This window comes from Pseudonaja textilis, chromosome Z (assembly GCF_049901715.1).
Source record: "Pseudonaja textilis isolate UNSWEBS1 chromosome Z, rPseTex1.2, whole genome shotgun sequence".
NCBI lineage: Eukaryota > Metazoa > Chordata > Lepidosauria > Squamata > Elapidae > Pseudonaja > Pseudonaja textilis.
The window spans coordinates 97,150,071-97,175,618 of record NC_142008.1 but is presented as its reverse complement, the minus strand read 5'-3'; the positions used below and the strand labels follow the sequence as shown (position 1 = coordinate 97,175,618).

Below are 25,548 nucleotides of genomic sequence, written 5' to 3'. Positions count from 1 at the left end.
GCAAGCTACATGCAGCTCTGCCAAGTTACACCATTAATTGAAAACAAGAATGATTTGTCATTTAAAGAAACATAGCCAAGCAGTTACAACTAAAAAATAAAATGGATTTTTGTTTTAATTTAAAAGGTCAAAAATAACAAAAGGTATATTTTTGAAACAAACAAACACTTAAACGCAATATATAGTTTATGATACAATATACACTATAGTACACAAAAAGAGCTGCATTGGATATTAAAAAAAAGAGGCAGGGGGAATCAAGTGAAGTAAACAAAATAAAAAAGGGGAGGGAGGGGGGGACTGAGAAAATTCCATTTTTGAAAAGGATTTTTTTCATTTCACATGCCAAATCATTAATAATGACCAATAGAACTTGACAGTGCAAATCCGTACTGGACTTTTTAACTCTTATTTTTGTAACCAAGTAATTCAGAATTGCAAACAGATTGCCCTAGATTTTCCATATGGCTCATACATAGCTTTTGCCCGCACTTTTTACTATGTACATCAGGATTTGTGGGCTACAGTCCCACAGCTCTGCTTCATATATATATATATATATATATATATGGGAGATGCTCTTCCTTCCTTGAACAAAGTGCTGCTGCTACACATACCCTAGAAATCCCTGGTATATACACAGGGCATATCTAGTTTATAGACCATGGTCAGGTCACAGACTCTGCGTTTTGACAGAGTGCTTTGCCTGCTCTGTTAGGTAGGGCAAAGGATTGTTTTGTTTATAAAGAAATTATTAAATTAAAAACGCTCACAATACATAATTTGAACCTGGGGTAAATATAAGGCAACATTCTCCGTAGAAAAAACATGAAGCTTCCTAAGGAGGTTATTTTATATGTGTGTGTGTGTATATATATATATAGATATATATATTTATATATATATATATATTTATATTTTTAAATATAAAGTAGGAATGTGCTAGGGGGACTGAGTCCCATTTTGGATGGTTTCCCTGCCTCTCATTCAAAAGCTTCACAAGCACATGGGAGCGAGTGGGAAGAGGAACCCAAATTATAAGTGGGGTACAGTTTTGCTGGTGCTACTCTCAAACCCATAAGGAGTTCCTTTGGTGCAGCAGAGGGGGGGCCTTGGCTCTGCAAGCTCCTGAGGAAGGTGCATAAATGGGTTTTGCCGTGCTTTTCTAGGTCTGCCACTGGGTTTGTGCTGATTTCAGCATATTTGGAAATGGCATTGCTCTTCCATCTCAGGTTCAAACCTTGAAGTCTGATGCATTCATCAAGAAGTTCCAAAGGAATATGCCAGTCTGAAGGCAGTTTGATTGAAGGAGCAGCAACCATTCCATTTTTCCTTGGGCAGATGTGGCTGGGAAAACAGTCACACAGTCAGGACAATTATTTTTTTCTGTCCTTTGCAGAGACCATCTTTCATGATGAGGAGTGAAAAGTTGCTCATCACCATACTGCTTCCTTACTTTTCCTGCTTGCATCCCAACCTACAAGTTCTTGATGACTAAGTGGGTTTTATAATGCTTTGTCAGATGATCACTCCTAATGAAGCGCTTTTGGCACTGGGCACACTCAAAACGTTTGTCACCTGATCAGGGAAAGGAACAACAACAATGAGCACAAATGACAACAACCATATAATAAAAAGCTAATGCACAAATAGCTTACAGAGATCGCTTTTTTAAAAAATCAGGTACATGATAAAACTAAATCCAGAACTAAAACTAAGACCCAGTTTTGTATGGTGATTAGGGCTAAAAGATGGAGACAGTAAGACCTGGTCTCATCTTAGGCACAAAACCAGCTAGGTAATCTTAGGCCAGTCTTTCTTAGCCTTATTAAGGAGATAATGGCAAACACTTCCAAAAAACCTTGCCAAGTCCCCCATTGCAGGGATTGTTCTAAGAATTGGATATGATTGAACCAATCTCCCCCCTTCCCCAATAAAATCTAAACGTAAAACTCATGTAAAAATGCATGGCAAGGATGAAGGTTCAGGTGCTGCCTGTAGGCATCTGATAAACCACTTTTAAAACCAGAATGCTAGACATAGGTAATCTGATTCAATATTGGAACGATTTTCCACCCAGACTGAAATGTGTGAGTTTCTAGTTAAGGTTAAGTATTTTATGAACAATGGAGATGGAATGATGGCCACTGCAATTAAAGAAAGCTGAACACGTCAGTACCATAACAGAACAATTGGACTGTGAAATGTAAATGAGCAGATCATGAGATAAAGTGGAGAATACTAAAAACAATCTAGGATACAGGATATGAATTCTAACTGTGCGCCTAGCAATCTTCTATTCTCAAACATTTAAAGCTTCTAGGATAGCCTATGGAGTACAGGGTAGCCTATGGAGTACATCACAATATTTACAGTAAGTCATGAGGTACCTAGGGAGATTGTCTGAAGGGATTCCTGATGCAAAAATATATGCAATGGGTGCCCCAGTTGGAATTATGCAAAGGCCTTTGTAGCACTTCAGGAACTGTGAGTCCAGGTCGATCCCCAAAGTGGGTTCCGTTCATAAATGGAAAAACTGCAAACCCATCCAAGATTAAAGATGGAGTATTCCACAACAGTTACCTTTTAGGGGACATGGGTGGCACAATAATTTAATAATTCACTCAACAAAAGGAAAGGGAACATTAAACTCAATGGCATCCACAAAGGAGGGACCTAGGGAACAACCTGTCCTCACCAGCACACCAACTGGAACAGGCCTCAAAGGAAGAAAAATAACCATTGCAAAACAGTGCAACCAACTTTTAAAACTAGTCCAGATGCTGCCATGATCAATGGTAGTGAAACTCACCACTGAATTCAACAATGGATGCATTATCTCCATCCAGATCGACCCCATATCATCTACAAGTGTGACCAAGGTTATTGGTATACTAAATTCTGACCTAAAACACAGCTAAAATGGGTCTAGATAAGCTGCTTCCTCCAGGGTCCTCTGCAACTGCAGTCCAATTACCATCTCAACAACTTTCCTTACAAGAGAAGACTAGAGACAGCTATCTTATATTGTTGGGTTCAAGGTTGGGTGTTTAAGGTGGGGGACAAACCACTGCCCAATTCAAGGCTGAAGGTACCATCTCCCCCAACTCATAGAAATTTTCATCACAGCTCAACCACAAGTCTCCCTGGCCTCTTTAACTAGGAAGAACTGATTCTAACTCACTATTGGCTAGATTAACAGCACAGAAACTCCTGCATCACGAGGGCCCTCAAGAGATATCTCATACTGATGTGCTCCTCCACATAAAAATGTGAATACGAACACAACAAAGGGGGAAAATTATAGATAGACAGACAGACAGACACCCCTTGAATTGTACTTCAAAGCATACTAGAAATTATTATATTTCTAGCGTAATTACACTAAAAGTATTGCTAGGAATCTGTCCAACAATTAGTTGGGTTGGCAATATATAAACCAACAATGTATGTTTTGTAGCTTTAAGACAAAATCACTGTATTGATTTGTACTGTGTTCCGATTGGTTGATTGTATTGCAGATTGCCATAAGAGGGAGCTAGAGATCATGGCTTGCTCTCTCTGACATTCTGTCTCTCTGACATTCTGTTGCTATCTAAGGTTTATGCTGTGCTCATACTTTGATATTTTTGTTTACTGGAAATGACAAAGGCAACCAGTAAGAAGAATTTTGTAATTGGATATTCTTTGGGCTGGAATTGGATATGACCTGGACCGTTTGTTGGACTGTGCTATTTCTTAAAGTAAACTTTAATTCAATTCAGTGTATGGCTGTGTGTGGCTGGATAATTATTCATAACTACTCTCATAAACGTTTCCATGTACATATCCTTGTTATTCAAGGGTTAGTCTGTACATATCGTAACAAGTATAATAGCTTTTAGTGTGCTTTGAAGTACAATTCAAGGTATAGAATCACCTATAAAGCCCTTCATATTATCACCTATAAAGCCCTTCATAGTATAGGACTACAGTATTTCTAAGACTTCCTCTCATTACTTCTATCCACCACACTAATACTGTGTTTCTCTCAAAATAAGGCCGGGCCTTATTTTTTTTTGACCCCCGAAAAAACAGCTAGGCCGTCTTTTTTTGGGGGGGTGACTTAATCCCCGCATCCTCAGGTGGGCAGGCGGCGACGGCTTGGATGTTGACCTCGGTGTTGGTGGGGCACTTCGTATTGGGTGACCTTCCGCCACTGTTGCTTTCCCTTCTCCTGTGCTGCCGCGCATTTAGCGCAGCCACGCACAGCCAGCCAGGGCTCCTCCCTGCAACTGGAGCCCAGCAGAGACACCCAGCTTCAGGCGCTCCTGTTGCCGCCTTCCCTTCACTTTCGAAGGCAAAGCCAATTCTTTTAAAAACGACGCCTCCCCTGCCCGAAAGGACAGCCCAACCCCACGTGGGGAGGCAAATCTCCTGGGGCTGCAGCGCAGGAACGGCCCACCCCGGGAGAAGCACCCGCTGCCATCCCTGCCTGGCACCAGGCAGAGCGCGAAGAGCTTCGTCTGGGGCGCCCAGCACAGCTGACAGGCGGGCCCTCCTGCCCGGTGGTGGAGCTCTCACCAAAGTAGCGAGCACCTCCCCGCCAGGCCCTCCGCTCATCCCACCAGGGCCGCGCCAGAGCCGTGCGGGCTGGGCAGAGCCAGGAAAGCGAGCCGCAGGTGTGTGCCCGCCTGCCAAGCAAAAGAGCCCGGCCGACACGAGCTTGGCTTCCTTCCCAAGTCCCTTCAGCCCGAACCCGAAGGGCCACCGGGAGAGGCTACCCGAGACAGTGATAGTGGAGGAGGACGCAGCACAGGGCCGTCGCTTTGCCTCCCTGTCCACGGATGGGTGGGTGCTATCACTGCCTCAGGCGGCCTCTCCTGGTGGCCCCTTCGGTTCGGGCTGGAGGGACTTGGGAAGGAACCCAAGCTCGGGTCGGCACGGCTCTTTTGCATGGCAGGCGGGTGCGCATCGCATGCTCACTTCCCTGGCTCTGCCCAGCCCGCATGGCTCTGGCGCGGCCCTGGCGGGATGAGCGGAGGGCCTGGCAGCGAGGCACACGCTGCTTTGGTGAGAGCTCCACCGCCAGGCAGGAGGGCCTGCCTGTCAGCTGTGCTGGGCACCCCAGGTGAAGCTCTTTGCACTCTGCCCGATGTCAGGCAGGGATGGTGGCTGAACGCTTCTCCCGGTGTGGGCCGATCCTGCGCTGCAGCCCCGGGAGATTCATTTCCCCACGTGGGTTTGGGCTGCCCTCTTGGGTAGGGGAGGCATTGTTTTTAAAAGAATTGGCTTTGCCTTCGAAGGCAAAGGGAAGGTGGCAACAGGAGCGCCTGAAGCTGAGTGTCTCCGCCGGGCTCCAGTTGCAGGGAGGAGCCCTGACTGGCTGCGCGTGGCTGTGCCAAACACTGCGGCGTTGCTCTAAATGCCGCGGCAGCATGGGAGAAGGGAAAGCAACAGTGGCGGAAGGTCTCCTGATACGAAGTGCCCCACCAACGCCAAAGTCAACGCAGGTAGCACCATATCCGGGTATGCAACAAAAGTACTTCCTAACGGCAAGCTCCCCCCGCCACCCCCCCATTTCACATGTTTAATGTAGGCCTTAATTTGGGGGAGGGGCTTAATTTGATTTTATGCCAATAAAACATGCTGGGACTTCCTATTGGGGGAGGCCGTATTGTTGGAGAAACATGGTACAATGGGAAAGGCATGCTCCAGATTCTGTTTATTACAGAGTGTCATCAAATGAGACCACGGAGCAGGCATTTTTGGTGCAACACCTGCCCCAAGGAACATCACACTTTCCAATATCCAAGTCTGCTAGTATCTCTTAAAAACATGGCTATTTTCCTAGGTTGGAGATCACAAGGTTAAGGGCCCATGTGATTGATGCAATTGCAATTGTTTTTCTTGATTTTATATGTGCCTTCAATTCTGTTACCCAACCAGAACTACTGTTTTAGAGGGAGATGGCCATATTTAATTTATGACTTATCTAAATTAACTTTAATGATTTCATTCTTTTTTGAAATCAAGTCTTTCAGCATTAAAACAACTCAGCACATCTTTATTATAAAGGTAACCAAGTTAAGATGAAATGCCTTTTAAGTGTTTAGTATTCACATTTCCCCCCTATCCAGCTGGGATACAACAGAAGAGAAAAGCAGAGAAATGACTTGACAGACCTGTATGTGTTCGGGCATGCCGTTGCAGTTCATCACTGCGTGTGAATCTTTTTCCACAAAAGACCCAATTGCAGGCAAAAGGCCTCTCGCCTGTGTGTAAACGTACGTGGGCCCGCAGAAGGGAAGTCTTGCGGAAGGTCTTTCCACATTCAGGCACATGGCAGATGTGCCTCTTCTTCCCTTGATCCCCCAACCTACAAAGAAAGAAAAACAGAAAAGGGGTTCTTTTAATCTAGATTAATAAAGATATTGATATATTTGCTGGATTTTACTGTGGTGGCATCTCAGGGATCAGATCAATTATGGTATCCTGCAATGACGACTCAAGAAGCAGAACTAATCAAAATCGTTGAAAACATCAAACTAATTTCATATTGATTATCCCATATAGCTTCTGGGAAAGGATCCAACAATGATTCACAAGTACTTTTTATAAAAATACATTGGCTCTTCTGGCATTTACCAAGAATCCATTTCAGTCTTCCAAGCAAAAACACATCACTGCTTGAATAAGTCAACCCCAATCCATTAATCTATCAATAATTTCAGACCTGTCGCTCAATTTAGCAAGGAAGGTACAACCTTTTCAGCTCTGAGATCACGTCAATAGTTAATTTTATACATATGCATATGGATACAAGTTTACATCAATTCAAACATCACCCACAGACAGAATCACAGAATTTCAGAAAGCAGGTTCATTCCCTTCAATTCAACCTGCTTAAGATAATAATCAAGTGCAATGTGAAAGAAACTATTTGTTTTCTGCCACTGAACTGATCCTTTTTAATAATCTGATCAGCTTGGTTCTGAAAAAAAAACCAGACAAAACTCCAAGTCTTTCTGTTAAATACAATACAAAAACATTACTAAGCCCATCCATTACGATGAATATCTCTGTACTGTCCCAGATAACAATACTATTTCAGTTTTCTCAGAGGTAAGCAATTTGGGAATAACCCTGTCTCTTCTTCATGCAGTTATTTTATTTAACATAAAAAACTGCAAAAAGTATTATAGGAGACAACGTAGACATATTCAATTATTGGTACTATATTTCTAAAAGGCTGAAGACATTGTAGGATGCCAAACAATCTCTGGACAAGAAAACAAGAACACTGTTTCTTCTGAACAGCTTTCCTCAGATAATAATTTAACAACTAGACAATAAAATATGATTATTATAGAATATCTTTCATACTTAATGATTTGTTTCCTGCTTGATGGAAAATCTATCTTTTAATCACCTACATGTTAATCACTTTACCACAGGCTATGCTCAAACCTATGCAGTTTTTTGTAGGCAACTAATGGAACAGGAAGATATGCATTAACAATATCCATTTTTAAAACTTGTATATCTAAAGGAGTAAATGCATCAGAAAACATTATGACACTTTATCTTGGTATTTTAAATTCTGACTTCACAAGATTCACAATCTTATTACTGTAAAAATATCTGTAGATAAAGGAGGTTCTCAGATAAACTAGAAAACTGACAATGAGGGCAGAGATGACACTGATGGGCTCATACTCATTTGACTCTTCCATGTAGAGGCAGGCAATACAGTTTTGAATGCCCAAAGACTGTTAGTAGTCTTAATATTCTTATTTGTTTTAATATTTACATATATTCACCCCCTTCCCAAATATCTGTAATAGTTTTAAAACTGATTCAAGGAAATTTCCTTAATCTCACATAAAAAGCAAGCAAGGATTCTACTAAATTGGTTTGTTCAGTAGGGGTTATCCATGTTTAAAATGCTGCTTTTATTGTTATAAAGGACTGAATACTATTTATTGATAGCAAAAGGGGAAGGATGTGAATTAAATAATTATATAAAGCAGGAACTGAAGTTGGCAGCCTTTGGGTTTAATGCTCCTTTTTGTTCCCAATCCCTCACACATTACCTTTTCTCCCCATCCTTGCAATTCGGGCAAGTGCAAGCCATTCGCCGTCTCTTTTCCCCAGGCTGCAGGTCCCCCAAGAGTGCTTGTTCCATTTGCAATTGGATTTGGGTAGGGTTCAGGCCACTGATGGTTAGATTGTTGCCTGAAACATTCTGCACTGTTAACTGCTGTTGGCCTACAGAAAGAAAGATCAAGAAACTATGGCTTGACAATTTCCACTGTTAAAATATGAGGACTCAATTATTCCAGGAAATCTCTAGGCAAATACAGATTAAAATACCATGTAATATGAGTTCCATTTTTTCTTGTTGCCTTTTATTGCACAAGGCTTGAAATAAAACCCAGTTTAAGGTTCCAACGTTTCCTTCTTGCCTGGCTCCAGAAGCCCAACTTCTCTTCCTAAATTACGTACCAACATTTATATTATTACTGTGTTTACTTCTCTCTACAATATTGTTATCCCACTCCAATACACATTTTCAAATTTGCTACATTATGAGGGAGTTTTCATACCTTTCCCACCCTCAGGAAGATAGAAAATATGGAGTCCTTCACTGCCATCTCCCCAGCAACCACCAATATACAGAACAGAAAGAATGCAATGTTTATGATTACAAATTACAATTACTCTGAAAATAAGCAAGCCATTTCCCAGTAATGATAGCATAGTGATATAAACTGCAATTGTATTTTGACATGTCCCCTATTATTAGAGTGAAGCAAGAAGAAATCAGTCTTTGGGAGTACAAATGTTAAAATGAACACAAAATGCTTTACACTTTTCTTCAAGGGTGTCCATTCATCAAGACCTGGCTCTTTCCCCAAGAATTAGGCCAGGATGGAATTTGAACTGGGGGCTTGTTTGGTCTAGCACCTTTGAGGAAGAATACTTTGGGTGTTTTTTTAATTGTTATGAGCAGTCTAGAATCATTATGAAGATATGGTCATATAATTTCTGTAGATATATACATAACCCTACTTATGCATTACTCTTCTTTGTTACTGACACTAGAACAAGAAATTTAAAAAATGAAGGTATTATTATATCACAAATTGAAATATTGCACATCACAGGTTTGTTACATTGTATTTCCCACCTCCGGTATTGGTGATGGTAACAGGAACACCTTGAACCTGCACACCATTGATGCTGATAGTTTGCATTGCCTGGGCAGCCGCAGCAAGCTGGGCAGCGTTCAGGCTGATGATGCCTCCAGCAGGGGCGATCTTTGGCAGAGCACGCTCTTTACGAGCCCCCGTCTTTTTGGTACTCCCCCCTGACTGGGAACTGCGGGGTACAGGGCTGCTGCAGGTTGTGGCTGAGGAGACCGCAGGGGCAGGGCCCATACTTAGGCCCCCTCCTGAGGCTTCTTGGAGCAGGATTGTCTGTAGTTCACCAGTAGGTGTCTTAAAATAGACCTAAAAAAAAGTGACACAAAAGTGAATCACAGGATGCCCCTGTGTATGGAAGGAATGTAGAATTTGACTCAAGCAGACCTTCCCAACCTTTCCCCTCCCCCAAGTTCTGATAGATTATAAATCACTGTACCAAAATAAATGTATGCCAAATTGTTTATATCTCTTGAATGCTTTTATAGGAAACTGGCATTCAAAAAACATATTTATACGGAAAAAAAGTAATTGGACAAGTTGTTTTTTCTATTAGAACCCCTAGCCTATTTGTCCCCAGGAATTCTAGTAATTATGTATTACTTGGTAACTCCAAATTGAGTGATAGTTTTAACTAATAAAAATATTTATTTTTTTTTAAAAGGGGTGGGGGAGAACTTTCAATGAAATACCTGAGTGGGAACTGGCTCCGTTGTCTGGATCTGGAAGTTTTGTTGGGACTTTTGGGGAACTGTAGGGAGTGTGGCTGAAGCTGCCTGGACTACCCGTAGGGCTTGCTGGGGTATCCGAACTGCCTGTTGTTCTTGTTTGGGCTGAAGTACTTCCACCTGTTGGACCACAGCTGGCTGCCCAGAGCCAGGACTCTGCACAATCAACAGATTGTTCCCTGCCTGGATAATGTTGTCAGCTGTAGTCTCTATTAAGACTGTTTCCACTTGCTCTGCCATAGCCATTGCAGTTGTCTGAGCTTGTGATACCATTTTCTTTCGGGATTTTCTGCTTGGTTTAGAGGGGCTGTCGGGCACAACTTGACTTTGAGAACTAGTCTCCCCAGCAGTTACAAGATTGCTCACTGGAAGAGTAAGTGTAACATTGCCACTGGTGCCAGTTAACTTGACAACACTACTTGTGTTGTGGAGACTGGATGCTGATGACTTATGAGCTGGAGCTGGCTTTATTGGCACAGGCTTATGAGCTGAAGTAGAGGACGATGATGATGAAGAGGAAGAAGAAGGGGTGATATTGCTGGGAATAATCTGTATTTGATTGCCCAAATTTTGCTGCACCTGAATCGTCTGTCCTGATGCTGTTTGGATCTGTGGTACCGTCTGATACTGGATATTGGCAGGAGAGCGGGTTCCTTTGCTGATTACAGTTGGGTTCTGGATTGTAAAAACTAGCTGTCCACCAGGATATGATGTCCCCAGTTGGGAACCTTGTATTTGAAAGAGATTTCCTTTTGACGATAGGATTCCAATGCTGTTCTTATTAGAACTTAATGGGAGTGGAGCAGGTTTAATAGGAACCAATTTCCGAGGGGCAGGTTGAGGAGGAGCAGGAGAAGTAATTGCTGCTTCTACAGCTGGAGGACCAATTTTGCTACATGTGGCTGCAAGAAGGGCTAATGGAGATGGCTGAGAATCCTACAAGAATGGAAGAGAAAAGGCTTGGGTCAAAAGCAGAAGACAAAAATAGTTTGTTCCAATATAATACAACCCAGAAGAATGAGAAAACCCAGATTTTTATAATACAGAGTTTTGACTTTGTATTAAAATAGCATATCATATTCTTAAATCAACAAGTATCAACATAATTGGATCCAGACTAATTGTGAGGTGCCATAGGCTCATCAAGTGCAAAAGAACTAAAACTTGACTAGTTTAGGATCTATTCCACTGAATATGAGTTCTGCAAACATTCCAGGTAACATGTATTCAAAATATGAATTATAAATGTATATGATAGTTTGAGAGATCCAAAATATTCTGTATATAAAACCCATACAAGGGAGAAATGAAGCATTCCCAAATACTTTAAAAACTATCATTATTAATTCTTATTTTTGTATTCATTCTGCATTTAATACTTTTACCATTTTCAGCAATCAAACCTCAAACTGAATATCTGTGATAAACACTTTATAAACAAAAATTAGTACTCTGTAAGACTCATACACAGTAAGAAGTGATATCGTCATTGTACATAATGGTGGTCATTCACTGACTTCGAATGGAGCTTGGATGCCAAGACAGAACAGATTTAGAAGATAGTCCACTAGTTCTCTCAAGGAACTAATGATTTGAAGCTGATTTTTATCAAAAAGAAAAAAAAATACATTCATTTATATGAAGTAAATAAGCAGCAGACTTCTCCTAACATTGTCCACTTCCTTTGTGGCAAGGATGAAGGATCTCTCTTTTTTTCTAACCTATAATATAGGAAAATAGATAAGGCAATCCTTTCCTAGCTTGAGAGTAGATTAAATCTTTTTATTGAGACCTGGCCTGCTGCATGCTGCTGTATTTTACAGTTACACTGTGATCTCTCATAATGCTCTGTAAGTTTTATTTAATTCTGCCACAAAGAAAAAGTTACAGCCAAATGGATATAGGGAAGTAAAATTATGTGACAAATATTGCAGAAGTCGGTTAAGTTTCCCACTGGAAGTATTTAAACAATGCTTAGTGGTAAAATGAAGGGAATATAGAATGTAGACAACAAAATAAATTAGAGAAAGCATGTGGATGAAGAGTTCTTAATTATTTTGTTTAAAATCCTTTATCAGAAGAAAGCATCCATATTTTCTTTTATGTAATGAAATAACATGTTCTGTTTGTGCATGCAGTTTTCTGTTTTTCCTTTTTATCGCATCTGGGTTTGCAGGCTTCACATGCTCCATTCTGGGTCACCTGATCAGAAGGAATAAGAACTTAGAATGGAGCAATCAGCAGCATTCTTAGTTGCTGCCCAACTGCCTCTCCAACAAGGTTAAGGATTATAAACTTCTCTGCAGCCCCAAGCCAGATAGGGCTCTTTTTTTAAAAAAGAATGATGAATTTTGTTTCTTTCTGTTTAGTTTTTTACAGGTTTATGTTTTGGATGGATAGACCATCTGTTCAATCCAGGAGAATAGGGAATGCCTGATGGAGGTCCTGTCCTATCAGGAGGTATGAAGAAGGAGCACTAAGCTCAGCACTCTTAGTAATTGCTTTCCTTTGATGACCATCCAGAGAAGAGTTAAAACCTGATTTGTTGGCCACTTTATATAATTTTTTCCAACATTTTACTAGGTTGGAAAGAATAAAAAATGCATAGAAAAGACAGTTTTTGAGAGAAGCATTACTACAATGTATAGGAAAATACAGTTGCTAACAAGGTAAGTCAAAGAAAATAAGGACTGGTTAAGATTAAGAGGCACAGGAAATATAGAGTGATTCTGAAAGTGAAGAGGGCTAAACATGCATAAAGTGAAACCAGTGATGTACCAAGGCGTGAAGTTGCAATGAATGCTAAATGTTAATGTCAAAAAAAAAGTAATAGAGAGATGCCATGAATGCTGTGCCTATGCTTAAATCTAAGGTTGCAATTATTTAAGGAGTAGCTATGCAACCGTGTGTGTTGTCCATGTGCGTGCGTGTAGAAAGACTGAAACTCCATCTGATGATTGGAACAATGTCTTATTATTCCCTCTATAAAGAGAAAGGGAACAAGAGTAAATGCAGAAACTATCTGTTAAGTGTGCCCAGAAAAGTGTTCGGCAGAATTATAATTAAGTTGATGCAAGAGGTAACAATGAACAAAATTTGGGAAACAAAATGTTCTTATGTTAGGTAGGAGTATTCTGACCTGAGTACTGGTATTTGGTAAGTAATTGTGAAATATGTTAAAGTAAGAAAGTTTATTGTGCATTCATTAATTTACAGAGATGTCTAATAAAGTGAATATGCAGACTGAATATAATGTTTCGCACAAATACAGAGTTTAAGGTTATTTGTTAAATGCAGTGAGAGGATATATTATCTAACAAATGTATGCAAGAGAATAAATGGAATACATAGCAAATGGTTCAGTCCTGAATAAGAGAAGAATAAACGATGTTTTCTTGGTTGTTTAATGTATTTATGAATAAATTGATAAGGAATGCATTAGCAAATATACGGTATACTGCAGTGAAAAAAATAATGAAGATCAAGGCAATGGTATTTGACAGGTAAAATGGAATGATTAATAGTTAATTATATGCAATGCCAAAAAAGCTGGAGTAAATTAATGAATTTATATAGTTTGGTAGAATAATTACAAAGATTAGAAAATGGACAATGAAATTGTTAGGACATACAAATAAACGTTAGTAGGACAGTAACAGGTAATTTATTATCAGGAGAATTTGTAAAAAGAAGAAAACATAGCTGTGTCTAGGACTTCGTTTCTGCTCAGCTTGGTTTATGAAAGCGAAAGGCTGATATGTCAGGTTAAAAAGTAACTTGAATGCAGGGCAAATACAGAACACAGTACGTATTATTGTAAAACAAAATAGGGTCAGAAATTATTAGGTGATGATGAATGAATAAGGACTGGATACAAAAATGAGTGGCAAGTCTAAAAAATACATTCTTCTAGTTTGTTCCTGGAGAAAAAAAAATTAGAACTGATTAATCTGGGGAACATATAAAGTAATAATAAATCAGCTGCTGTCATGCCCCTGGTGGAGACTGACTCTGAGGAAGAAGAACAGGCAACAGAGATTTGGAGTGTGGCTCCAGAGATGGTGGAGGAGGCTGGGGAAGGGCAGAGGCCGGCTGAGCAGTTAGAGAAGGATCCAGGCCCATCCCCTATCCATCCTAGGTCACGCAGGGAAGAGAGGATCAGGGAAAAGTGAGGTCTATTCAAGAGGAGATTACCATGATCCTCCTCATGGCTTGCAGGTGGGAGCTATGTATATAAGTTTACAACTGCGCCGTTAGAATTTGCAGGAGTTAATTTAGTGTTCACCTTGAAAGAGGTTTATCTTTGCTGGCGTTCTTCTCATGGGCTTTTCTCGGTTATTTTCCTGGAGTTTATGATTAGTTATCTTGGCTTGCTTCGGAACTCTCATCAATGCGGTTTGTTTGGGTTTTCTGTTTGCCTCCTTATTTACTTTTGTGACTTTAAACTGTGCCTAATAAAACAGTGAAGTTAAGTTGAAGGCTTTACCGGACTTTAATGTATGTTTTGAGTTTTGGGTTATTTTGAGAGACTACGGGTCATCACAGCTGCATAGAAGAAAAACCCTGAGAAACTGGGGCTGGTTGCAGTTGATAAGTTCTTTTAAAAAGTGAGGATTTTAAAAAATAAAAGCCAAAGAACAAAGTCATGTGTGGACATGATGAATTTCCAAGGGCAGAAAGAATATAGTAAATGGTAGGGGTATAAACTACATTTAATCATATTTTATTCTTTTTTTCTTATGACTTAAATATATTTGGCTATGTGTTATTTCCTTTTCTTGCTTTGAATAATAATGCTTACCATGATGGAAACAGATGAATGGGTATGCATGTAAGAAAAAAAAAATGCTATCCCTTTCCCAACCATTTCTTCATTATGATGCAATTATTTCTTAATGCATCTACATTTCAAAATATAGAATTTAGAGTCCTACTAAATCTCTAAGAAAGTAGACTTAAGGAATATTTTCAGAAACAAACTAAAGTCTAAACCTTTGGGATGATACAATGATGATATAGAACATCTTAGATGTTTCTGCCGAAGGCAGTGGGATGGAAGCTATATTTAATGAAAAGTATTCTTGATTTTGCTTTGTGAAAGGGAGCCTCTTAAGATACCTGAAAGCTGTTTCATAGAAAAATCTTCTCTGGTAGCCAATAGCATATAAAAGAAAATATTTTTATTTTCTACCAGATTTTGTAGTCAACATGCTTTCTCATGAATCTTTCCTCTGAAAGATTCATAAATGAGTTATTGTCCTAGTTAAAACTGGAAACTTTCTTTTATGGGAAAAAAGCAAAGAAACATTTTTCATTACAATGCTTTTATTAACTTGATTCTTTATAAAACAGAGAGTTTTATGTTATTATGAGAGTTCATAATCTCATATTTTCTATGTTCCTAAGAGAAATTATTGCATTGACCTTGTGAATCCTTCTGTGTGTTTTCAATGATCGTTAATCATTAAAACTGTGCATACTTCTTGCTTCAAAAATGATATTGAAGATGTGCTTCAGGTTGTGTAGTATAGCATCTTTTTAAACTTTCAGAGTTCTGCTCAAGCTTGAAAACAAATGTGGCTACTTTAAGGAGTTGCATTAAGGGTGCAGAACTTAAAGCAGTTGTGCCTCTTTTCAAGCTCGCATGGAAGCCGAAGAAGACACAGCTACTTCAAAGAGATACTGAATTCATGATCCAGCACTTTTGGAAATGTATCTTCTAGATCATTTTCAAAGCATGCACACTCCTATTTCTCTGAAAATTCCATTTATAAATATACTGATTAGTAGCCATAAATTTTTACCTATGTTACTCTCCAACAAATATCCAAATCATCTATACTACTTGTAGTCTTGATAAGTGAATTATACATCTTTTATTGGTCCTAAATTATATACTTGGGTTGAGGGCAATCCCAGCTGAATCTTTGGACACGCCAAGAATAATTTTCTTGAACATGAAAGAGAACTGGTTTGTCACTCTCTTCTTTTGGGATTTTTTTTTCAACTTTCTAGTTTAACCTATAGCCCTAGGAATGTCTGAGGGACTCAATTTACGTATTAATCAAGTGTAAACTTTTTTTTAGTAGATGCTGCCACTTGTGAATAACAATATATGTAAAAAAACTCAACTGTTCTCTCATTTTTTTCACTTCTGCCACATATACTTTCTCATTTGCTCTGCCAAATTACACATATTTTTACATGCAAGAAGTCTTTAAAAAAATCAAGCAATTGCTTAGTCCACCAAACCATTTCGAGACAAAGTTTTTAACATTGGCAAATATCACAACATGTTGTTCCAAATATGTTTACATATGTATATCAAACAGTATAATGCCTAATAATCCATACTGGAATATCAACACAAGAACCTAAAACACTGACTACAGCATGCAAACATCTTACACAGTATTATAATATAAAGTTATGCTCAAGAACAGCATTAGAATTTGAAGCATAATAACATCATTTGCATTAATCCCTGGACTTTTTAGGTAAACTAATTCTTTTCTATAGTAAACTCTTTCATCAGAGAGTAGATATATAAATGAAGCAATGCCATCAACAGAAACAACCCACCTGAGCTGCTGAAGCAGCAGGCTGTAAGTAATCACTGGGGCTTACTGCAGCAGTGGCAGCCATACTGTCTCTAAATCTGGAAAAAAAAGTTTGGTTAATCAATTAATAATCTAAACTGTTTTTCAATACTAAGATTTATAGTGTGTGCAAGAAAGAGATATTAGTACAGAATGTGTCATAATATACTAGTCTCAGTTAAAATTATTCACAGCATAAAAGTAGAGTACAGAATTTTATCTACAACTAAAGTATTTATTTAAGTGAATCTATCTTAAGCATTTTTTTGCTAGTGGACCTAGCAGATATCAGAACAATAAAAAGAAAGTTGGGTTAGAAAAGTAGTGTAAAAACTATTAGAATGAAAAAAAATGCAACATATTTGAGATAATTTGACAGTGATGCCATCAATACTTAGTAGGACTATTTTGGGGCATATTTATCACATCTGGAAAGGAAAAAAATATATTCTGACCTTCTGCTACCTCATAATAGAAACAATCAGCCAAATAACTGCAAGACAGAATTTAAGCAAAAGTTTTTACAAATTATGAGCATCAATATAAAAATATATGCATTGTTTTATGGTGCTTACACATTTGTTGTATGTAATAAACTAAAAAAAATGGTAATATTGGCTTTGACACATTTTACAAATATCTATTTTAAATTCCTAAGCAGCAATTACATTCTAATTATGACAACTTATTCATGGAATTCTGTATGTGGAAAATATTCTAAAAGCAAATAACTAGATTTTACAGTTGTGGAGATAAATTTGAAACGTAGAGATGACGATTATCAAAATGAAGGAAATGGGGAATACAAATATCCCCGTGCATTTGGAATTACCTCTTCTCCTCCACTACCCCAATAACACCATGCTTGTCCATATCAAGTATTAGCCTACCCAATACCCATTTAGTTCTTCAAAAAAGTAGTTCAGTTGCTAAAGAGTGATGTTGATCAATTAGCAAAGCCACAAGTAGAAGGATCAATATGGATCCAAGTAGACTATAAAAATAAAATGGCTCACCAATGTTTCCTACATCCATAAAAGAAGCATGTTTATAAGAAATACAACCAAAATTACAATTAGTTCCTTCAGTAGGCACAGACATCCTAGATGGCAAATCTAGAGGAACACATTTCATCTAGATTTGCCATCTTCATCAATAGTTCTTCATCAACAATTGTTACCCTTTCAACGGAAGCAAATGTAAAGTTGGTAACTATGACTCATTCTACCAATTTCATAAGATTAGGCAAAATGAGATGAGGCTTTGAAAGAGGATGAGAAAGAGAAAAATATCCTACTCTGATCATTACTTTTAACAGGCAGTTTGGTTTCTAGATAGATTTGTTTATTTAAATAATAAGATTTGTATGGCTGCCCATTTTAAATAACTCTGGGGGTCTTGCAACTACTGTTCATGTTATGTCAATGTTCATGTGACATAATTGTCCATGTGGCATAAACTGGAATGTTAGTTCATAGGCTTTCAAAAGGACAATGGAATAAAATAATTTTATAACTTATTTTTGATAGGATTTTCTATGTTCTAATTTACATTCATAGTGCAAGATGGCTTTCACAGTTTAGATTAAACATGGTGTGCTGAAAGCCCATACCAGGAGCTCTAATATAGGTAGTCCTTGAGTTACAACTACCATAGCCCAAAATTTCTGTTGCTAAGTGAGTTTTGCCCTATTTTATCTTTCTTGCCACACTTAAGTGAATTTATTGAAGTTATTAAGTTAGCAATTGTTAAATGAATCTGGTTTCCCCATTGACCTTGCCTCTCGGATCACAAAAGATGATCACATGACCCTAGGACACTGCAACCATAATATAGTCAATTGCAATATGTCTCAATTTTGATCATAAGACCATGGGGATACTGTAATATCGTGTCCCCGAAAATACGACCTATTCGGAAAGTTAGTCCTACCTTGATTTTTTACATGCGCCCAATATAAGCCCTGCCCCCAAAATAAGCCCTAAAGACCTTGCCCACTCCAGGTTACATGGGTAACAATTAAGCTAGGGTGGGGATGGAGGGGTGGACTCCCCTACTACTTACCTTCAGATAGTTATAGCCAGGCCTCGCACACCTTGACCCATTTCCTCTGCAGCTGGCAAGACTTTACTGAAGCTCTGTTATCAGCTACAGAGGCCTTCTTTCCTAAAGGCCTTTCCTGAAGGAAAGCCTTGTTTTTCTTGCCAGCTGAAGAAGTTCCTGAAGGCCTCTGACAGCAAAAAGGAGGCCGGGAGCAACGCGTGCAAGTGAGGTGAAGGGTCTTATTTTGGGGGGAAACACGTGAAAAAATGGTCATAGATCACTTTTTTCAATCCTGTTATAAATTTGAACAGTCCCTAAATGAAACTGTTGTAAATCGAGGACTACCTTTTATAGCAAATTCTTATTTGTAAGATCAAGGTTAAATATCACTTAACCAGTGAGGAAGGACTTAGGGACTTAAAAGCAAGTTTTTGAGTTCAGAAAGAAAAACCTCAGCCACAAACTTTTAATGTCATTTTAAAAACTTAAAATATTTTATTTATATTTTATGCTAAAGTCCCAAGTTTTTAATTCAAGGAATCATCATTACTGAGATCCTTAAATCCCAGAAAGCAGTATTTTGAACTCATTTTCTTGAAAGAAATAAACACAACTGTCAGCCTCCAAGAATTTTCTTCTGCTTGTCTCTTTCCAGCTGCCGTAGATACGGGGGAGGGAAGAATAATTGGGCCTCGTGAGGGAAAAGGTGCTGAAGGATGAAGTTGATAAATTATAAAAAGTTGGAATACTTTCTTGATTATGTTTACTTGCTTACTGTGCAGATGTATATAGATGCCTACCAGATATGTGAAATACCACCTAAAGATGCACCCACATGACATTAAACCCACCTCAGATTGGATGGCCAGTTTGAACTATTGGGGGTGGAGACATAGGATAATTTTCTATATGTGATTTCTTCTGATGCTACCACTTCAAATTCAGTAAATGTCCTTTTCTCTATAACAATGGTTTTCTTTGATTTTGAATGGAGCTACACCTGACATTATACAAGAACTCTGTTTTTACCAGCCCACCTGGAGATTTACTTTTTTATCTTCCTAGGGGGTCTGAAAACAATGTCTAACTCAGCCAGCGATCAAGAAGATCTGGGGGCTGCTGGAACTTCAGCCTCACTGCTTCTTGACACTCAAAAGGAGGCCAAGTTGCTGGTGGAGTTGCAGATCTAAGAGAAACCGGTGGTCCAACCCAAATGGTCTCTGGGATGGAAATTATCAGAAGAAACCCCCTCTGGGGTGATGACTGCCAGATGCCAGCGTGGAGAAGCTGCATGGCAGGAGGAAAACCGAAAAAAATTTCTGCTGACCCAAGCATTGCATCTGTTTAATGAGGCCATGGAGGACTGTAGAGCTGAAGAAAGGTATGAATTTCTGACCCATGAAGAGCCTGGGGGAGAGAGGAGAGGGGCAGAAGCAATTGGAGCTCCACTGGCCATTCCCATAGCTCAGCCCTGGCTAGCTCAAGCAGCTGCCATAGCCCAAGCCCCTCCTGAGAGGGTAGCACCACGGAGGCGCCAAATTCCAAAAGTTCCTCCGCTGGAAGCAAAATATGGAAGGGATCCCAAGGAATTGGGATTCTTCCTAGCCCAAGTTTGGAACAATATGGAGGAATATGGGGATGATTTTGCCTCAAAGGCAGCTAAAGTGAGATGTGTCACCAGAGCATTAGAAGGGACCGCAGCAAAATAGTCACCCTGCATAATGATGATGCCCCTCTATTGAGGAACTATGACCTTTTTATGGCAGCCTTGTGCGCATGTTTTGAAGATTGCAAGGCTAGGATTAGGATGAAAACCATAAATCAGGGGCGAAGGTCTATGGCTGAATACACCCAGTAATTCAGAGAGCTGGTGTGCCATATATGAGGGTGATCCCAAGAAGCCCTGATAGAAGCTTTCAAGGATGGGCTGAAGGAAGATGTTTATCAAAGCTGTATCTCCAGAAGAGATCCTAGAGACCTACAGCTCTGATATGTGTTGGCTGCGGATGTGGAAATCAATCTGACCAGAAACAGATGCAGGGGTGGTCCCGTCCGGAACAAGCCCTCTCCTACCAACCTCCGAGAGGCCTCTAAAGTTCAAAAGGGTGGATCGGCTGTGAAACCCAAAACCACAATGTGTTTCTGATATGGGAAGGAAGGTCACTGGGCTGCAGATTGCCATGCTAAGCTGGATACAAAGGGGATGCCGGCAGGAGGCAATTTTTTTTGAAAAAAATCCAGTCAAGCCATGCAGAACAGCCCTAAAGGTGATGGAGGTCGTTGAGTTCGCTCCTCCGGGAAAAGAGGAGCTGGGAACTCTGACCCCTGCTGGCAAGAGTGAATCCAACTCCGATGACAATCCTCTTTTAAATCCACAAAGGGGCCCCATGACCATCCCAGGGGAAATAAGGGTGCCTACCTCTGATACCCGGGGGAGAATGTTGGCCCTGCTGGACTCTGGGTATACTAGATGTGTAATTAACTTAGAAGTCATGGAGAAACTGGGATTGAGGCTAAGAACTTTAAAAACTCTCACAGCCTTTTGCCAACTAGATGGGTCAGTAGCTGACGGTGGCCCTGCTCATTTTATAATGGAGCCAGTGGAAATGTCGATGGAAAGACATTGAGAGACTTTATGTTCTATTGTGGCCCCTGGGATGGAGTGCCCCTTATTACTTGTATTGCCCTGGTTTAGGAAATGGAATCTCCAAGTGAACTGGAGGAAAGGGCTGCTATGCATATGCACCGACCAACATTAGAAGGGGAGAAGTTGTCTCTTGTAAGGCGCCAGAATTCCATGGAGTGGGCGTCAACGGCTAGTGAACGCATTGTGGGAGAAAAACAATCTCTGAAGAATATTGGGACCCAAGGGAGATTTTTAGCGAGAAAGTGTCAGATGTGCTGGCCCCTCATCGCCCCACAGATTGCAGCATTGAGATTCTGCCAGAGGTGAAGCTCCCTAAGCCTATTCAATGTATTCAATGACACAGTGAGAATTGGAGGAATTGCATTTATCATAAAAACCTTAAGTGAGGTTTCATCCAGCCTGCCAGGCCTTGAGTGGCGGCCCCAATATTGTTCCGAGAAAAGATGGCTCTCTTCACTATGTGTTGACTATCACAACCTTAATGGAATTTGCGTAGAAAACGTTTATCCACTCCGCTTAATGAAGGACATGTTAGCTCATCTTGCCAAGGGAAAATTTTTCACTAAGCTTGATTTGAGAGAAGCATACTACCAAGTCCGAATGAAGGAAAGAGATGAATGGAAAACTGCATTTAACTGCCCTTTGGGCGGTTTCCAATTTAACGCATTCCCATTTGGTCTGCAAGGAGCCCCTGCCATATTCATGAATATCTATACAAGGGGGTGTTGGTTTATCTTAATGACATCCTTATCTATACAGATCTTGGAGGAGCATGTGAAATTGGTGCCATCAGTTTTGAAAAAACTTCAGGCAGCTGAACTGTATGCTAAGTTGTCCAAGTGCGATCACCAAGAGAAAATTGATTATTTGGGTTACCGCATATCGCTGAAGGGATAGAGATGTACCCAGAAAAAGTCCAGACCGTTTTGGAATGGGCTCCACTTGCAGAAAACAATTGCAGACTCTGGTTGCAGGTTTGCTAATTTTTACCGTCAATTTATCCCTACATTCAGAAAGATTGCATTATCTATTACAAATCTCCAAAAGACTAAAGGAGAATTGAAACCAAAGCCCAATTGACTGTTGGAATGGTCCATGGAATGCCAACTGGCTTTTGAGAAGCTGAAATTACTGTTTGCAGTTGAACCAGTGCTTAAGCATCCAGATATGGATGCTCCTTTTGTGATCCAGGCTGATGCAAGTGATGTCGCAGTGGGAGTGATGTTGCTTCAATCAAATGAGAGTGGAACTTTACAACCTTGTGCTTATACCTCCTGAAAACTGAGACCAAAAGGAGATGGGCTATTTGGGAAAAAAAGTGTTTACTGTCTGATGGGTATTAACTTGGAGGCATTTTCTCAAAGGAGCAAAACACCCCTGAGGTGTGGACAGATCATAAAAACTTAGAGGCCCTGAAAACCCCTCGAAAATTGTCTCCCAAGCAAATTCATTGGGCACAATATATTAAGCGGTTTAATTTTTAATTGAAGTACCTGCCAGGGAAATTTTTTTTTTGGCTGATGCTCTAGCTAGACTGCCCCAATATAAGTGTCTGCCCAGAAATGATCTGTCCTATTGTTCCTACAAAGCAACTGGCTGCTCCAATGGTCACCAGAGCCCAGAAACCTTTCAAAAGATCTAACCTTATAGTTAAAGGAAGCTTTAAAATTGGATGATTGGTTTTTAACCCACTCAAATGATTGTACTATTCACGATGGTCTAGCATGAGTGGGGGCCAAATTATATGTCCCAGCTAGCCTTACGGGGGCCATCTTAAAACAAGGCCATGATTTGAAAGCTGCTGGACATTTTGGCTTTGTGAAAACCTTACATTTGGTCAAACAGCCTCGTAGTCACCATCCCCCCCGCCCCCCTAAAATTTGGATATAGTCATATCAGTATAGAAGAACGTAGATGATTGTTTGTAAGAGTATATGATGAGTTGAATAATTTTTCAGTTACATTTTGCCAAGTTAAAATACACTAGAGTACATGGGTATGCATTTTAAGGAGGATGAGGAATATTACTAAACGCTTTCTGAGTATCCATTCTTTTTCTTTATATTTAACTTTCTATTAGCCCCACTCCATTTAGCATCGCTGGTAAATCTTATTCTGCTTTTTCCACAATTTCGCCCCTTTTCCCTAAGAAGTAGGGACTTTAGCATAAAACATAAATAAAACATTTTAAATTTGACATTAAAAATACTTGAGTTACTTGTGGCTGGGATTTTTCTCTTTTAAGTCAAAACTTGCTTTTAACTCTTTTATGTGATTTAGGACCTATAGCCAATTTGGATTAGTAGTTAAGATATTGGGTAGAAATCAGGAAACTTCAATTCTAAGCTTCCTTTAGACCAGTTTCATCATTTTGGATCAATCACTCTTAGAAAGCTGTGTCACTTTAGACCACTCACTCTCTCAGCCCAACTCACAAATTAAATATTCACAAAAAATTTTTTAAAGGTTTATGTGTGTTTATTTAATGTTGATTCTCTGTATACATTGTGCACACTTTCTTATTTTCCTTTCTTTTTTATTTGCCTGTAATTTGTCTTTTTTATTGTCTTTGCAGTTATTTATTTAATCTTATCCTTGAAATAATTCAGAAAAAATATTTTAAAGATGGGATCCAATATAATAATTTTAGGATTTACTTAAAGGTTAATCACCATTGCAAATCAGAATGATATCCAATAACTGTAATAACAATCACATAGTACAATAAAACATGCCTTGTTGCTAGATTGTTTAGTCTTTTTAACTGGCTGCATAGTACTGATCTCTGAAGAGTAAACAAAGACTTCTAATTCAACATACCAAGCATTTAGCCCCGCGATCTGTGCTACATCTTCAGTGGAAGATGTTTTCTTCTGGATATTCTTTAGGATCCTATGGACCACAATTTCTTTTTCAATTCCATTGGTTAGGTCTGCAGAACACACTGCCCGAAACTACAGTTGGCTAATTTGTGTTTCAATGTGTTGCGTTGAGCATTATATTATAAACAAAGTTAAAGCAGAATAATCAAAATCTGAACAGGATTTTATATATGCATGTTTTATGTATCTGAAGCATGCATACAATAGCAATTGGGACATGCACAGCAGTATACAGTATATGAATTGATTTTGCATTCAAAGTAAACTAAACTGAGGTCAGTTAAATCAAGGGGGTTCTATGACTAGCTTAGACTTCTATGTGCTTGTAAACTAAGCACATTGAAGTCTAAACTGGATTAATTAAAAAAAAATCATTGTGCAAACACAGTATGGCTATTGCAGCAAGCAATTTAAAAGCATAGCAAAGGATTGTTATCATCCCTTGCAACCCCACCAATTATATTTTATTCTCAGTACATCTGAACACAGTACTGATACTTCAGGAAACTTGCTTAAGTCCAAAGGTTTGAAATGCTAAGCCTGCCTTATTAACCTGATAGTCTTGTGAATTTCTTTCATCACTTACAGTCATCTATCTCTTTTTCTCTACTGTACCTTTGTGCTGTTCATCTGTCCAAGGTTAGAGGCAGCATTATCTCAGTCCGTTTTTTCTTCTCTTTACGATCCTAAACCCATCTCTTTCCCTTCCCTGGTTCCAAGCACCCACCATTCTGATTCGGCATGCCCCCCCCCCTTAGGCTTGTCCCAGTGCCCTAAAACCACATATTCTCACTGTCGTCTGGGTTGGGCGACTATCTCAAGTCTTCATGCACACATTCTCTACTGTAATTGACAGGACGGTCACTGTCCGTCCTCCAGTTCCTTTAATTCTCCAGTCTTAGACCGTTTTGTTAATCTACAGAGCTTTCAAAATAGCCTGGCATTGGAGGTGGGGGCACAAGTCAACATATATTTGAACCAACAATATTACAGAAAGGCCCACTTGTTTGCTGTCAGGTTATTGTTAGAAAGTACAAGTACACCGCCATTAAAAAAAAAGGAACTCAGAATATCCCGTCATTTCCCGCCTCCCGCTCTCTGAACACAGGAATAATGAATGGACACTCTCGTTCTTCCCCCGTCACCCATGCCTGTTTTTCTTATGGGTCCCCGGAGGCGGGCTCTCATCTTAGCCCCGCCCCCTTCCGGTCCCATTTGCTTCAGCCCTGTTCGCGCACTCGGGGGGGGGCCTCCCAACAAAGGCCCCCTACTCGCTTTACAGATCCCACCTCTTCCTCCATTTATCGCCCCACTCCATTTCTTGATTTCTCCTCCCATTTCTCCCCGAGCACGAACTCGCTCCTCCGAGCTCGCTCACCTGCTAGAAAGGAATCGGCAGCGGTACGGACCCCCCTCAAGGCGCCATTTTCATCCTCGGCAGACCGGGCACCGCCCTGTAATCCC

General features: G+C 39.7%; 1 protein-coding gene across 3 annotated transcripts; it reads right to left on the bottom strand.

The window, feature by feature from the left end:
- Positions 1–86: 86 nt before the first annotated feature.
- SP2 (Sp2 transcription factor) lies at positions 87–25,548 on the bottom strand. Of its 3 annotated transcripts, XM_026710689.2 has the most exons (8): positions 25,463–25,523; positions 16,968–17,005; positions 16,496–16,571; positions 9,878–10,849; positions 9,173–9,494; positions 8,076–8,250; positions 6,165–6,358; positions 87–1,578 (listed from the first exon to the last, which is right to left on the bottom strand). In XM_026710689.2, exons 3-8 carry the CDS (start codon positions 16,556–16,558, stop codon positions 1,478–1,480), a joined length of 1,827 nt encoding a protein of 608 aa, XP_026566474.2. In that variant the 5' UTR covers positions 16,559–16,571; positions 16,968–17,005; positions 25,463–25,523; the 3' UTR covers positions 87–1,477. The 3 variants fall into 3 exon arrangements, with proteins under 3 accessions (XP_026566474.2, XP_026566473.2, XP_087771475.1); XM_026710688.2 differs by lacking the exon at positions 16,968–17,005 and having other exon boundaries at positions 25,463–25,548; XM_087915349.1 differs by lacking the exons at positions 16,968–17,005; positions 25,463–25,523 and adding an exon at positions 24,700–24,837.

Excerpts from the sequence above, each read along its gene's own strand:
- SP2 (XM_026710688.2), bottom strand. The coding sequence starts at position 16,558 with ATGGCTGCCACTGCTGCAGTAAGCCCCAGTGATTACTTACAGCCTGCT. Across the intron at positions 10,850-16,495 it reads CTGCTGCTTCAGCAGCTCAG|GATTCTCAGCCATCTCCATT; the intron begins GTGGGTTGTTTC and ends CCATTCTTGTAG. Across the intron at positions 8,251-9,172 it reads TACCATCACCAATACCGGAG|GCCAACAGCAGTTAACAGTG; the intron begins GTGGGAAATACA and ends TTCTTTCTGTAG.